At 34.9% G+C, this 17,022-nt stretch overlaps 1 protein-coding gene across 1 annotated transcript in view; it reads right to left on the bottom strand.

Annotated features, from left to right (window-relative positions):
* The window catches only part of HMCN1 (hemicentin 1), a 460,634-nt gene that overhangs the window by 282,488 nt on the left and 161,124 nt on the right, over positions 1-17,022 (bottom strand). The window contains 2 exon segments of the mRNA XM_017848051.1: positions 10,754-10,765; positions 12,139-12,187. Coding sequence (XP_017703540.1) covers positions 10,754-10,765; positions 12,139-12,187 — 61 coding nt within the window.

Below are 17,022 nucleotides of genomic sequence, written 5' to 3'. Positions count from 1 at the left end.
GCCTGTGTCAGGACCAGAAAATGAATGGTCATTTTAAGTCAGGCTATGACATTTGGATTTCATCCTAGAGATCCCATGAAAATGACTAAAGGGCTTCAAGCAGAGGAGTGACACACTGAAATGATATTTTAAAAAGAAAAATCTGTAGTGTCATCACGGATGAATTGAGCAAAAAAACAAAATTTAATACAACTAATTACCCCATAAATCATATGACGTATTTCCCCAAAATTTAACCTTACAAAGAACATGGAATTTTATATATGAAATAAAACATATTTGTTTAATGAAGCAGATGCCATTTTTGAAAAACGGGTTCTTAATGATCTATCATGCTTGAAGAGAAGGGTATGGATCACTCTGCTTATCAAATCCATCCATATGACTAGAGACCAGACTGACTGTAACTAACATTGACCATACATAGAACACATATTTTAGTAATCAGAGTGTTGACATTTTTATGTCAACATAAAACAAGGCTGTAAGGGTCTGCCTAACTAAAAAAAAAAAGAAAAAAAAGAAAAAAAGAAAGGATTGTTGTTGGGCCTCAGAAAGCATTTGATAAATTTCACTGATAATAATTTTGAGGATAACGTCTGATACAGAGACTGAAGAGGGCAAAGAAGAGAAATTAAACAAATGGACAGAATATCTGTTTTAAGGACAAGACACATAATCTGGTCATAAATGATTCTCAATAGAAAAGAAAAAAAAATAGAACACAAGTACCACTAAGAATTGTGAGATGTTTCAAGTTTAATAATGAAATGAAATGGCATTAATAAAGATGGAAGTCATTTTTTACATACATCCTTCATTAAATTTATAGTCTATGTCTGGGTGGCTCCACAAATATATCTTTCCTTCAAACCCAATGCAGAGAGGTTATGATATATGGCTGGAAAGCTATCTTGTTGTCTGTTAGTTACACATGAAGGTCCCTAAGTCTTGAGTATTCATAGGAAAATGGAAGCTTTCTTAATTTGGCTGCATGTTTGTGAAGCAAGTGTGTTCAAATGGTACAGAATATAAGCGGGCTTTGGTTTACTCTTAATAATGCTTCCAATTCATCAACATTTATGAGGCTTTCACAAAGGGATTACCATGTATCATAATATTACTTGTTGGGAAAGACATAGTGCAGACTTCTGTCAAGAGTCTCAAATCACTTTTTTTTATCCACTTATAAGAAAAATCAAATTGAAAACAGATGCAACTTGTTTTATTAGAAAATACAGATAGCACCAATATGTGAATAAAAGTAGATCACTGCAAGCTACATAAGTGAGGTTTCTGGCTTCTCAGGGTGCCAGACACAAGAAAATTAAAAATCTCTAATTGTCTAACTATGAGAAATGTTCTCATGAGATTAGAACTCATCCTCTATTATAAAGAAAAAAGAATAAAACTAGAATAATGTGAGAGCCTATAAATTATGCATTTTATCAACACAAAAGCTTTTAAAATCCCTAGATAACTGTTTATATAGTGCATTAAAAGTTTTAATGTAAAAATGGTTCTCTGACAATTTGTAACAGTTTATATCTACAAAGGGCCTCCGAGACCATCTAATCCACCTCCTTAATTTGATAGATGAAAAAACTGATATTTCAGAGTTCTTGTACCTTTAAAACATCTAACAAATTGGATTCTGGCTCAACAGTTATATTTTTACGTAAGTCCCTTGTGTACTCTCATAGTTGGAAGATTTTGCGGTCCATGCTATAACCAATACTTAAAAATAGTCCATATATCTACTCAACTCTAAAATAAGATACAATTACAGTTTTAAAGCACAAAACCAGCACACATTATTATGAATGTTAAGACAGTAGGAATAGAAGTGAAGTCAATTTTTGCATACATATTCATGAACCGAACTTGAATAGCTTTGTTTGGAAGAGCATTTCTTAGGTTATGCATTACATCTGAATGAATTTCCCCAGGACATCCTTTGTCTTCCTGGCAAGAAAGGGGAAGTATGGTGAGGTGTTCAATACAGTTCTCAATTATGCCTTTATTCATATTTTGTGGTTGCTGTTGTTACTTTTTATCCATCTTTCCTTCTAAATTGTAAGTTCTATGAGGGCAGAGACCATAGCTGATTTGTTTGCTACTATAGTCCCTGAACCTAATATAGTACATGAAATATAGCAGATTCCTTATTAAATATGTGTGGGAGGGAGAGATAAAAGAAGAAAGAAAAGGACAAGAGAGAGAGAAAATGGAAGGGAGGGAAGAATTTTAAATCAGGTCTTTACCTGGAGTTAAATGTGTGCTAAAAGACAGTATTTTGGCCCTGCGTGCATTTGTGACAGTCCTTTCTCAGCACTGAATTTTCTGCATTGAAGCTGAATAGAGTTAAAACCTGTACGCATGGTTTTAAATGTGAACATCACATTGTATTGAGTTTTTATTTATTTAGTTGCTTAGCTTAGGATTTTAAATGCAAAGGAAAATTTCACATAATTAAGCCAGTTTTAAGAAATGCAAAATTTATGCATTTTCTCAGTCACACTTGATAGAGATTTTTCCAGCTCAGTGATGGTAGAAAGTTGATTAGGTGTAAATGCATCCACCTGATAAGTGAAGCCTGATCTAGAAAAAAAATTGTGTAAAATTAACACTAACACCAGTAAGCACACAACAGTGCTTATTAGATGTTGGATACCTCTAAAAGTCTTATATTGATCTTCACAACTGCCATTTGCATAGGTACATAGCTACAATTATTTCCATTTTACAGATGAATAAAAACAAATGAAATATGCAAACATGCCAAAGTTCATAAGACACACAACTACTAAGAAGGCAGCACTTGCCTGTTGGTCCCATAATCTTGTCTTTCACTTTCTATTTTCTGAGTTAGCATTAGGAAAAAAAAATTGACAGTTTTCAAGAGTGAATCTGAAATAATAGCTAGTGAAAACAAAATTCAATGCAGGTGTTTTAAAATGAAATGGCATGCCACACATAATGAATAATTAGCTGTATATTTTATCACCATTTTGGCAGCAAATTGTTAAGAGTTACACTATATAAAATATTAAAGCCTTTAAATCTATATTGTATTTGATATGAAAAAGATTTGCTACATTTCCAAGACAATCGTTTTGTAGTAAACCCTACATTATAGCAATGGCAGGCTTTACAAAACCTCTGACCTGGCTAAGAGAGATGCCCATCTGGATAACCAGGAGAGTCCATCTCTCTGGGTTCAAATTCATTCCTATCCTGCAGTATAGCATGGAACCCATGCTTCCAATTTTGCTTAGAAGTCACTAAGCATTTATTGAGCATCCAGGAATATGAAGGACGAACTCAGAGATTTGAATCTGACGTTCATTTGAAAGACTCAGGTCACTGATCTAATGGAATTTAAAGCCATGAATCCCCTTGCAGGCCCTGTCCACAAGAATGTAGACAAAAGAAGATATACATCATCCTGTGAAAATAAACTTAAACATCCATATATAACGGCTCAGAAAAGAGCCTGGGAGCAAGTCTCCCCTTGTTCTGATGCTGGCAAATTTCGGATGATGATTTACTCTTTGTACATGTGCCTATAGACGGCAAATGTATCATTTGTGCCAACGCAAGTGTTCTAGGCTTCCAAGCAATTAGATTTCTCATGGTAGATGAATGAGGTGGCCTTCAGACTTTTATACAGCACTTCTCTTAGTTAGTTCAAGTCTATTCCTGAGGATGGATCCACTCAGAGGCTGACAAATCCAGTGTCATGGTTGGTAGATTTAGCAAATCCACCAGGAAATATCACCACTTGAGACTTTTTGAGAGGGTCTTCCCCTGATAATATCCATTTATATTACTCTTTGGGTGTTGTGTGCCTATTTAATTTGGAAAATTCTACAGTGAGTTTTAACAATAGTAAGTGCTCATAAACAAGTGTGGCTGGTGATGTTTTGTATAGCCATAAATGCTCATGCAAAATAAGAAATAATTTACAGGATTTTTAAAAAAAGACTTTCTGCTGGAACTAAAATTTTACTCAGTTTATATGGAGAATATGGGTTGAAGGAGCTTAGAAATTGGAATGGCATTAGAAAATCTGGGCTCAGTGGGGACTCTAGAGGGGATTAGTGAAAAGAGTAACTCTCAATTTCAACTCAGTGAGCACCCAAAACTTGTGTAAAACTTCCACACCTTCTATATGATGAAAGTTTTATAATACACAACAGCTGAAAAAATAAAAGCACACTTTAGACATTTCTGAACAGTGAAATCATTCCTGCTAGTTTTATTTTAAAGTGTCAAGGTATATTTCATTAATTTATCTTCATAAAATTATTGTGTCAGAATTTCAATGTGTTACAAATGAGAGAGGAAATTTAGCTTGCCAGAAAAATATGTTTTATTTAAAATACTACAAATATAGAAAATTAACTTTTATCATTCATGTCTCTCACTGAATCTTTTTTTGTTTGCTTGGGTTTTTTGCTTGCTTGTTTCACATGTTTTTTGCCTTCGTCAACTAAACACCTGTCTATTTTAGAATGGCCAAATCTCAGTGAGTTCAGTTGTTCCATTGAAACTTTCTAGTTTTAAAAGGAAAACAAGTTATAAAAGCACATACATACATACATTCATATGCATACATACATACACGTAGACATATATATGTACATACATATATGCCAGTTATGGTCTTATCGCTGGCTACCCGGAAAGCAGGAAAAACTCCAAACCATACTTAGGCTATGAGTAACAAAAACAACTCCTAGTTAGGGAGGCACATAAGCATTATTGATATTACAGGCTCCTAGCTCTGACTTTTTCTCCTCATTCATACCCTTTATTTATTTACCTATCCATATATGCATATACACTCACACATTTAATAAGGCATGCAGGTATAGTAGTTACATATAACACTATTGCACATATGTTTGAAATGACTAATCTGGACTCCATGAATGGCTTCAGGGTCATCTATGAAATCCCCAAAATCATTTGCAAAATTATATAGATAGATAGATATGGACATAGTACATGGGAGGAAGGGTCATAGTTTGGCCAGATTTTCAAAGGGAGATGGGAGGGACAGTTTAGAAAACAACTTTACAGAGGTATTCTCTCTTCCATAGAAGTCTTTTACATTACTAAAACAAAACAAAAAAATTATATAAAAAAAGTATCTGAACATCTTTTTGAAAATAGATAAGTTAGAGTGTGAAATAATTCACACTGCAAAGGATTCCTCAATTCATAAGTGGATATAGGCTCCTTCCAAGTGTTTTTATAGTTATTAAATAAAAAATTAAGAGAAGAAAAACTATGAACTAAAGTGTTACAGAGTACTAAAATAATTTTAATTTTTAGTTACTAAGGAAAGTAGATCTTTATATGTTCTAATCTGCTCTTCCCACCCCAACATATATTGGAAGGATGTAAAAATACAAAATTGTCTGGTTTATACTTGACATGTAGAAATCCTATTAGTTCCTTCTAGCATATATAAAGGTTAGAAAAATCCTTCCCAAAAGACCTCAAAATACAGACCTCATTTCAAAGAACAATTTAGTAGGGTCTAGGATCTGGTTTTTAGGTTTAGGCACTTAATTTCAACTGGGAATAGGTCTATTTTGGGAAGAACTTATTCTTTGGTACAGATACATATGTATTGAACCCAAAGGCTTTTAATGTCAGTAAGGAAGAATCATTGACTACCCCATTGGCGTCTGGAGGCAAAGTGATGCTGGAAACTAAAGCATAACTGGATGGTTGTTTTGATGGCTACCATTTAAACAGCACTTATATGCTAAGCTCCATACTAAGAATGTTACAAATTTTACCTCATTCATATTTTCTATATTCTATAAATATTAATATTTACTTTTTCAGTAAATTATAGATTTCTAGTAAGTATAAAACTCAAAAAAGGCACAGGACTCTAAATCCTATTCTCTTAACCATTGTTACATTATAACATGGGGTGAATTTCTTTGTACCTCCATTACCTCTCGTTTCTACCTTTGAAAGAAACTTCAACTCCAACTGGCCCAGAAAAAGAAAGAAAAAAGAAGGAAATAAGGAAGGGAAGAAGAAAGAGAGAGAGTTGGGGAGAGAAAGAAACAAATACATTATAGATTTTGTGCTGCTAAGGGCCTAGGTCATAATAATTTAAGGGTGATTCAACATATTTTGAGTATAATTTTGACTACACAATTAACAAATTATGTCCTGGCTTAAGATACAACCCCCATTTAGAATATAAATCCATTATCCTGTCATGTGCTTATTGGGTTTAGAAATAATAGAGATGAAGTGATTTAGATGCATTAAACATTTAACAGAATTTTCTTGATTAAATTAATTTCCCAATAGAAGTGCTAGTTGAGGCTCCCTCACTTTCAGACAGAAGTTAGATGGGGACTACCAACATTTACCTGCATGACTTAACTGTTCTTAAGCTTTCCTGTTGGTTTGCAATCATTTTGATTGACATACTCTTCAGATACTTTAAGGTATTCAATCAAGTTTTAGGCAAGTTTCATCAATTTCTGGGCCTTTCGGCCAATAAAAGGAACCTTTTGTAGATCTCTACTCTGATTATGTCTTGATCCTAAAGTGAAGTTCTCAAGATCTCATCATATTCTCTGTATTTCCAAATAGTCTCCTAATATACTAATAATCTCTTCAAAAACAAGGAGCTTTAGAAAGCATACATTCAAATGTCATATAATAGAGCATACAATAGTGCATTGGATATGTAGATAAATTGGAGGATTTCAAAGGTCCAATCATTTCAGACATTCCATGAGGCATAAATGCTAGTGGCAATATTTCCTTCAGGCAGTCAAAAAGATGAGCCATCTATGTGGACTAAAATTATTGGGAAATACTTTATAGAGATGGTAAAAATGCAACATTATATGGTTTTAAAATCTGGCACCACACACAAAATCTCACTAACACAAACTCTTTCCAGATCCCCTCTAATCTTTATAAAGGACGTTTTGATTTATATAACAACCTAGATTTTACTGGTACTGTTAGCAATAATATAGGTGAATATTCAGCAGTTGCCAGACATCTTTAATAAATTACAGCAAAACTTTATTAGCTCTCACAACTAAATCATCACTCCAGAGATGGTAGTTGGAAACAACTGTACAAATCTTAGAAATCCTACGGGAAAAGAAAAAAGTAAAGCAAGAATCCAAATTTTGGAAATAAATGAAAGCAATGGATTAAATCAGAGAAAGTCAGACTCATCAGCATACCAAACGGTAATCTAGATGCCCGAGAAAGGGAGAGTTTGAAAGTAAAGAAGAAACAGAGGCAGGAGGACAATTTCAGCACGTTGAGGAGGAGAGGAGGAAAAAAAGGAAAAGAAAAAAGCATCCAACGCATAGGCTTGTTAGGGTCTTTGAAATAAATATTGTTTCTATTTATTTTAAATCTAATTATCACAATACATATATAAACAACTCAAGAATGAGACAGATGTATGGCCTGTAAAGGGGTTTCATATTAACTCAATGAACGTTTAAGTATGGTTTCACCAAATAGTGGGTTCTGTGCTAGATACACAAAGGTGACAAAGTATGTTGCCTGCCTATAGTAACTTATAGTGCCAAATTAGAACACTCATTCATTTGGGATTTGCCAACAGAAACTAGGATAACATCTCTCTCTGTTTTACCACTGCTAAACGGTGTTTCTGAACAGAACTGTTCTGTATCTCCAACTGGAGGGCAACAGAGAGAAGTCTCAGCAAAAGATAATAGAACATAAATGTTCTCCAAAATGCCTTCTATTCAGTGGCAGATCTGGGTTGTGTGGGCCTCAAGCTTACACAACTGGGAAGTCCTTGGAAAATACGAAATTATGAAGAGTTTCCTCAAGTGAGAAAATAGTTCACATAAATTTCAAATTGTTAAAAGCTGACAAATACTGCAAATCTCACAAAATCTAGAAATTAAGAACAATGTTGTTAACATCTGACAAGAGTCTGTGACATTTTTTTTCGCTGCATTTTTGGCTATATAATCTTTGAATGTCTACTACTATGACAAAAAAGTTGTAGTATTTATATTCTCTACAGAAATAACAGAAAGATAATTTTTATTCTTTTCCAGGAAGCTTCAAAACTTTCAGCTTCACATATAGCTATACTTGTGTTTGTAGTATTGATAGAAATTTGGGTCCGAAACAATAGCGAAGATCTCCCCAGTGTCACTGGACACTAAGGAACATGTACCAGAGGAGAAGTTGAAGTCGAAGGATACAATGGTCTTATCATAGCTTAAATATCTTACTTCTGCAAAATTCCCCCTTAATTTGTAACTCTGTGAACACATTTTATTACCCTTTTAGAGCCTTGGAAGGGGTCCACACAAAAGAAGGGCCCTGAAGCTTAAGTTTTGTTGCCTTCACTCAATCTGCATTCACTTCCATTCTTTGGATGACACATTGATTGCAACCCATTTGCCACACCAATCAAATGACGACTATCAATGTCTGATGTTTTTTTAGCTGTCTGAAGACCAGTCAACAGTGAGTTTCAGTATCTTCTTCGCTTTTCAGTAGCTGTAGATACAATCACATTCTTAGACTTAACTGTTGAGTAAATGAACGAGGGCCATTTAAAGTAACTGGCATTAGGTACTACAAAATCTCTAAAATGAACTAAACTAGATATGTATACCTCTCCAGAGTAGGCTCTGTGGACCTTCTTGTCATCAGAATACTTGCTTCTGAGTTCCTTCCTGAGCTGAAATCTAGGATTTGTTGCTTGGATGCAGGATCTACAAAAGCATTCTGTGGTATTAGGACCAGGGTTCATTGAGACCCTGACCATCACTAAGACTGCTATAAGCTAGGACCCATCTCCCTTGATACATGTGGTACTTCTATTAAAATAGCTACCTTTCTAGTTAAAAAAAAAAAAAAAAAAGTCTCCTTATACTTTAATTGGTATTGTTACTTTTGCTGTTAGCAAATTTCCAAGTCTTCATTCTTTTTCAGACAATAGACAGGGTTCTGATCTCCTGACTCTGGAGAATGGAGAATGGAGTGAACGAACTGTTCACTCTCTCTCAACTTCCTAACTTGCTCCTCCCTGTGGATATTCAACCTTAGTGAATTTATTGCCCCAGATTAACCGGGAGAAGAGTCACTCCCCACAGTGATGTTGTCTCTGTCTCTCATTAGGACCTAATTAACTTTTAGAATCCCAGCCCCATCCATGTTCTGTTCTCTGTATTACGCCCATAGATGAAAGTGTCCTCTATAGGGGGAGGTCCACCACTTTCCAGCTTCAGTGCCTATGTCTGAGTGTTGTTGGGTAAATATGAAATAAGGTGTGAAACAGAAGATCCTTTCTATTTTGCAATTCAGTTTTGCAATTAATACTGTTATAATCCTTATTGAAAAAAATCTGCTTATTTCCTCCATTTTATAGGATCAACTGGAGGAGTGGGTGGGGTGGATAGGTAATTAGTTTCCTGAAATTTTAACATGCATAACAAGGAAAAGTAAATGCAAACAGTCAGTCTAGAGGGGAGCAGATGAGTTAAATATCAAGAAGGGGGACCTTATCTCTTAAAAGCTAGCTAATAATAGGAGAGAGAACATCCTTCAGGGATCAAGAGGAGCTAAACTATTTTAGGGGTTTATAGTCTAGTGGGGAAGACATGTAAATAAATAATAGAAAATGTATGTCAGGTATAAAGGCAAAGAAAATGGTCAAATCTGGTTTGTTTTTATCTGGAAAGGTGACCAGGCATACCTGAGATTGAAAATTGAAGGATGAGCAGGATGCAAATGGATGAGCAGAGGGAGAACATCTGGGACAGAAGAAATAACATGTTCAAAGGCAATATAATCAGCCATATCAGAAAAGACACTCAAGTGTGTCATGGCTGGTGTGTGTGTGTACAGTGGTAAGTGATGAGGGTAGGAAGAATTTGGAAGTATGTGGCAGTCCTCACATGCTGTGCTGGATGGCAGATCTTACCCTGAAGATCTATGGAAGCCATTGAAGGAGTTCAGAAACAGGATGTTACATCAAGTTTGTATTTAAGAAGGATCCTACTGGACGAATGTGGTGGAGGGATTTGATGGGAAAGGCTGGAAGCAGAATGATCAGTAATGTGGCAGCTAGAACAGGCAAAAATTAAATAAACAATCAATAATGTGGCAGTTAGAATAGAATAGAAAAAATAAAGAAAAGTAGTGGAAATGAAGAAGAGAAAATCGATTCCAAAGATATCTTAGATTTAATGTTCCCTAGGTAACAATTTAAACTGAGATATGAAAAAGAAGAAAAAGTCTAGGATGACGGAGCTTCCTAGCTTGAGAAGCAAAAGGAATGATGATGCCATTTAACTATGGCCAGAATTACAAAAGGAAAGTTGGTTCAAGAGGCATCACCTTAAAGAATCAATACTTTGCCAATTCAAAGGAAAACAGAAAATTAAAACACCATCAAGGTATATTTGAAATTTACTTCAGACAAAATGTTATAACTGATTATGGATGATCATATTTTTTAAAAAACTATTTAAAAGAAAACTCTCAAGTTATAGTATACCCACAAATCAAACAGTAAGTACACTCATTCATTTTGGATTCCTTCACAATAGAGGTCTGCAAAACTATTCTGTTCATGACTATTAGACCCATCCATATATTAGAACAATTAGGAGAATGCCAGTTCCTCTACTGATTGTTTAACACTGAGATTCAGCTTGACCAAAGTTTTGAGGCATCAATTCCAACAAACTTTGTTTCTCTGCTTAGCACAAATGAAATACATTATTTTATATTACCTTTTCTGTTTCAAATTTTGTTTTAAATGTTTTATCATAATAGTAATAAATGCTATGTAAAATGTAAAATAAAGAATCATAGAAAAAATAACATATTATTGTACTACCTGCAAATAATTGTGTTCTATATTTTGGTCTTTCTTTCCATATGTATATGGGTGTACATGTATGAGTTTTTGTGTGTTCTTACACAAGGCTTATTATACTATACATATGTTTACCCTTATTTCAATACATATTATTAATACTAGGTACTCACCCATCTAGTAGACATTTGGAAATGCAAAAGACATTAAAAAGAGTTCATGTCCTGAAGCATATTTTAGAATTATTAAATGAGACTAGCCAGGCGCGGTGGCTCACGCCTGTAACCGCAGGACTTGGGGAGGCCGAGGTGGGCAGATCACAAGGTCAGGAGCTCGAGACCATCCTGGCTAACATGGTTAAACCCTGTCTCTACTAAAAATACAAAAAAAAATTAGCCGGGTGTGGTGGCAGGCACCTATAGTCCCAGCTACTTGGGAGGCTGAGGCAGGAGAATGGCATGAATCCAGGAGGGGGAGCTTGCAGTGAACTGAGATTGTACCACTGCACTCCAGCCTGGGTGACACAGCGAGACTCTGTCTCCAAAAAANAGTAGACATTTGGAAATGCAAAAGACATTAAAAAGAGTTCATGTCCTGAAGCATATTTTAGAATTATTAAATGAGACTAGCCAGGCGCGGTGGCTCACGCCTGTAACCGCAGGACTTGGGGAGGCCGAGGTGGGCAGATCACAAGGTCAGGAGCTCGAGACCATCCTGGCTAACATGGTTAAACCCTGTCTCTACTAAAATACAAAAAAAAATTAGCCGGGTGTGGTGGCAGGCACCTATAGTCCCAGCTACTTGGGAGGCTGAGGCAGGAGAATGGCATGAATCCAGGAGGGGAGCTTGCAGTGAACTGAGATTGTACCACTGCACTCCAGCCTGGGTGACACAGCGAGACTCTGTCTCCAAAAAAAAAAAAAAAAAAAAAAAATTTATTAAATGAGACTATAACAATATACTTAAGGTTGGAGTTAAGAAACAAACCAAATGCAGCAATTTATAAGTTATGAACTAATCAGTGTCTTGCTTACCAAGGAAAAAGGCAAATCCTAATAGTATGTATTCTTTACCCAATGACAATGTAAGAAAGGTCTTACACATGCTCATTCAAGATGAGGCTCTTAACATGCACCCCATCACTGCCTGGTTGTACTCAGCACTTTGAGTTTCCAGACCACAAAATAAATACTTGAAAATTCATCATGGTTCCATAAAACTATTGCACTGATCCCTTGGTGATTTTCTAAGGCCTTATTTTGTAAATGAAACATTGTGACAGACAAAAGGGAATAGACCTTTCTCATTTCTGAGTCATAATTAATTATTATTGTAATTAGCCACACACTCTATACAAACTTCTGGAATTAAATATACTGAAGTCAGCACCTTTAATTTTAGAACAATTAAGAGATACAGCTTTATGATTCAGTAAGAGGCCAAATGTCCTGGCCTGAACATTCCTGAGTAGGAAAGAATATTGCCAAAAAAAAATGACCACAGTATTGCTCTCAGCAATCACAGGATAAAGAAATGGAAGTATAGGATAATTATCTAATACTCAAAACCCACAAAATATCTTGGAACATACAAAAAAATCAATAAGAACTATTAATTCATTAGGGATTTAATGCAAAGATTTTAAACCATGGCTTTTACTTGCAAGATATATTTACAATAGATAGTTGTAGCATCGGTGAGGCTCAAATGCTTTCTTTCTAACTTTATTTCCCAGTAAACAATGCTAGTATTAATTGTAAACATGTGTAAACAAAAAATAAATAATATTAATCTAAGGAAGTAACCAACAAATTGTTAAGTCACCCCCAACTTCCAGGAATTAGCATAATTCTGTGACTCAGAAGTTAGGAGAGTCAAATGGATAACTCTGGAGACTAAATAAAATGGTCAGTAGATTTCCACAAAGCCAAAAGTAACTATAGTTAAATATCAACAGAAAGATATTGCCAGAAACTACCCAAACTACAGTGTCAAGAAAAAAAACAAAAATGAGTAATGGTAATAGCTTCAGTAATTATTTTCATGTGAATCCTACAGCTCAATCGAAAGTACTTGTCTTCTATAACTGTGACCACACTTCTCAAAGAAAATCCAAAAACCTTGTTGGAAGCTCTTCTAAACCTATACAAAAAATTAAATAAAATAATCATACAATACACATCTACTAGAATGGCTAAAATGAAAAAGACAGAAAACACCAAATGTTGGTGCAGCGGTAGAACAGTCAGGATTCTTACAGACAGGTGAGAGGAATATAAATGGAAACAACTTTGGAGAAAGGTTACATGGCATCTGCTAAAGATGAACACTCATGCGCAGTGATCCATCTTTCCCACTTCTAGATACATATCCAAGAAAAATTAGTACATTTGTATAACAAATCAAATGTCCTAGAATGTTTGGAACAATGCTATTTGCATTAGATCAAAACTGGAAATTACCCATGTATATATCAACAGTGGAAAGGAGAAATAGACTGTGGTATATTCACAAAACAGAATACTATACATCAACGAGAATGAACAATCTGCAACCACATGCAATGATGTGGCTGAATCTCACAAACAGAATGTTGAACAAAAGAAGCAACTGAAGTGTACTGTATGATTTCATTTATATGAAGGACACAACTTCCTAAACTAATCTATTTATTTTATTTTATTTTATTTTATTTTATTTTATTTTATTTTATTTTATTTTATTTATTTTGAGATGGAGTCTCACTCTGCTGCCCAGGCTGGAGTGCAGTGGTGCGATGTCGGTTCACGGCAAGCTCCGCCTCCCGGGTTCACGCCATTCTCCTGCTTCAGCCTCCAGAGTAGCTGGGACTACAGGCACCCGCCACCACGTCCGGCTGATTTTTTGTAATCTATGTTTTTTGATGCCAGTATAATGATAAACCATGTGACCAGAAAACAGTATGAAGGACAGTTTTGTGGAGTCCTGGTAATGTACTGCTTCTCAGTCTGAGTGCTAGCTACCCAGGATACGTTGAGTTTGTGAAAATGTATTAAGCTGTATGCTTATGTGTACTTTTCTGTATGTATATAATACTTCAATGAAAATTTTAAAATAAAAGAAAATAACAATAATTCATAAAAGCACTTTTCTAAACAAGCATGTTTCTTATATTTGTGAAGTTTAATTTAATTAAAACAGTTTCACTAATTGAATCAAAACAGCTCAAGTACATATCTGATGCTGTAGTATATTCTAAGGGAGTAAGATGGAAAAAAAAGGTTTTCGTGGTAGCAAAATTTACAATGATGCTGGGCAATATACCAGACACTCAGAAAACCATTAGGAAACAATAAATAATTGTTAATATTAATTGCTAATATAAATATGTTAATACAGTACACACTGATTTTCCAACTCTTAACATGTCATAAATTCTAAAATGCACCATTATTTTCTGTGCCAGTTAGAAAGGAAAAACACTTCCAATCAACCTATATAATATGCCACTGATTGTAAAATAAATTTCATTTAGGAGCCATTGAATTGTTTCACTGTTTAAAAAATGTTACTTAGTATGGATGAGAAAATGTGTCATAACACATTTTCTGCAGAAATAGTTAAGTACTGCAGACTTACTTGCTAGGAAGTCAGACTAGGAAAGTATACACATGGCAGGTGGATGCTTGTAGGACTTATATATTAAGAGGGACAAAAGATGGCCCTTGAAAGATGGAAAGGAAAGAAGTTAAAAGCTAAAAAGTGAGGTTATTTCAGGTTAAAGAAGCAGAAGTGCCGAGGCAGCAAAGTACCCAACACTGTGTAGGGGCAGACAAAAGATAGCCTAATTAGAGTGGGGAATGGAGTATTAGGAAATACCTGGAGATACATTTGGATGGCAAGGCCAGGCCAGATTATAGAAGGGCTGGAATTCCAACAAAAACTATTTGGACACCGTTCAACTGGCAGTAGACTTTAAAACAGGGGCAGGGCATGATGAAAGTGATATTTGAGGAAGCTTATCTTACTGGATTGGGTAGGGAAAAGTAGAAGTCAAGAAAGAATAAATTATTGCAGTAACCCAGGTGTGAAGTGATGAAGACTTGGGCAAGAGAGCTGACATTAGAGTGCATTAAATAAAATTTTCCGTAATATATCTGTATGATACATTCCATATATAAAACTAAATTTGATGTGGTGAACACAATTTTCTAAAAAAAAAAAAAACTACATGCTTTTCTTTTTTATTAAACATTTAAGATGAGAAAATTTAAATATATATATTTATCTCTAAATACATTTTGTGCAAGTAAGAGATGAATTAAAAAGACTTATAATGAGAAACAAGCATCCCCAACCTTTTCAAAGGAGATGCATTGTAGCTTTATCTTCAAGTTTCATAAGACCTAAGTTTTTTAAACACCTAATCAAGGAATCTCTTAGGTATTTACCTACTTAACTACATATGTTGGATGTTTACTTCATTTAAATTAGATATGACTATTAGTCATTCCAGCATATACACAATTGGGCTTTTCTTTTCTGCTCTTTCTCTGTTTCTCTGTTTCCACCCACTCCCCCCATCTCTTTTTCTTTTTCTTCCAATAGAAAATGCAGTATAAAGGCTGTAAGTGTTTGAAGCTCTGAGCCCTGCATGTTCTATTGGAAGAAAACTGTAACCAGAGCAGAAAAAGAGAGAGAGATGGTACAAAATCTATGTAGTCTTCATCACTGAGTTATGTAAATGAAGCTTATCTGTCTTTAGACAGATTCTCAGGGACACAGTAAGCATTTAGACACTTTTTAATTTAAAAAGGGAGATTACCAGTTGGTGAATCCTTATAGAATGACTACAAAATTGTAAAGAGACTACTTTTAAATCAAATTTGGTATCATATGCATGCCATAGAATCATTCCTTTGAGCCATAATACTATGAAAAGCATAGTATTACTGGCATAGCAAAAAAGACAACTGGAATTAATTTTTCCTTGGAAGTTTTATGGATTGCTGGTAGATGATTGGCGGCTATGCCTCCTTTATTCAGGATAGATAACTAAATGAGATAATGTGTCTGGCACAGGGAAATCAAATTATCTTCTTCTCCATAATCTTCTGATTAACCTAGTTATAGACATACAGTGATGTTTATAAATCTCAGTAACAGAGCAATAAGCAGTAAGCCTATACCTCAAGAAATCTAATTTAGAGGACTGAATATAGAAACATACTCCCTTACTATAGTGACATGTAGTGCAATCATACTAGTGGTTTAGAGAAACGGAAAAAAAAAAATCAGGAAATTTGTCACTAAAGTAATTTTTAACACAGGTAATAAGGAAATACTTAATATTTACATATGTAACATGATAATTTCAGATAATAATGGGATCATATTATTCAGTTCTCTGCTTCAACTATAATTCTCAATGGATATAAATGTTACCTAATGATTTTTCTTTTTTGCTTGTTAATTAGGATTATCTTTTTATTATTATTATTATACTTTAAGTTGTAGGGTACATGTGCACAACGTGCAGGTTTGTTACATATGTATACATGTGACATGTTGGTGTGCTGTACCCATTAACTCGCCATTTCCATTAGGTATATCTCCTAATGCTATCCCTCCCCCCTACTCCTTCCCCACAATAGGCCCTGGTGTGTGATGTTCCCCTTCCTGTGTCCAAGTGATCTCATTGTTCAATTCCTACCTATGAGTGAGAATATGCCGTGTTTGGTTTTCCTTTCTTGCGATAGTTTGCTGAGAAGGATGGTTTCCAGCTGCATCCATGTCCCTACAAAGGACACAAACACATCCTTTTTTATGGCTGCATATTATTCCATGGTGTATATGTGTCACGTTATCTTAATCCAGTCTGTCATTGATGGACATTTGGGTTGATTCCAAGTCTTTGCTATTGTGAATAGTGCTGCAATAAACATATGTGTGCATGTGTCTTTATAGCAGCATGATTTATAATCCTTTGGGTATATCCCCAGTAATGGGATGGCTGGGTCAAATGGTATTTCTAGTTCTAGATCTTTGAGGAATCGCCACACTCTTTTCCACAATGGTTGAACTAGTTTACAGTCCCACCAATAGTGTAAAAGTGTTCCTATTTCTCCACATCCTCTCCAGTACCTGTTGTTTCCTGA

The sequence above is a fragment of the Rhinopithecus bieti genome, unplaced genomic scaffold (assembly GCF_001698545.2).
Source record: "Rhinopithecus bieti isolate Rb0 unplaced genomic scaffold, ASM169854v2 scaffold_27006, whole genome shotgun sequence".
Taxonomy (NCBI): Eukaryota; Metazoa; Chordata; class Mammalia; order Primates; family Cercopithecidae; genus Rhinopithecus; species Rhinopithecus bieti.
Note: the sequence above shows the minus strand (reverse complement) of the source record. Positions and strands in the feature narration are given on the sequence as shown.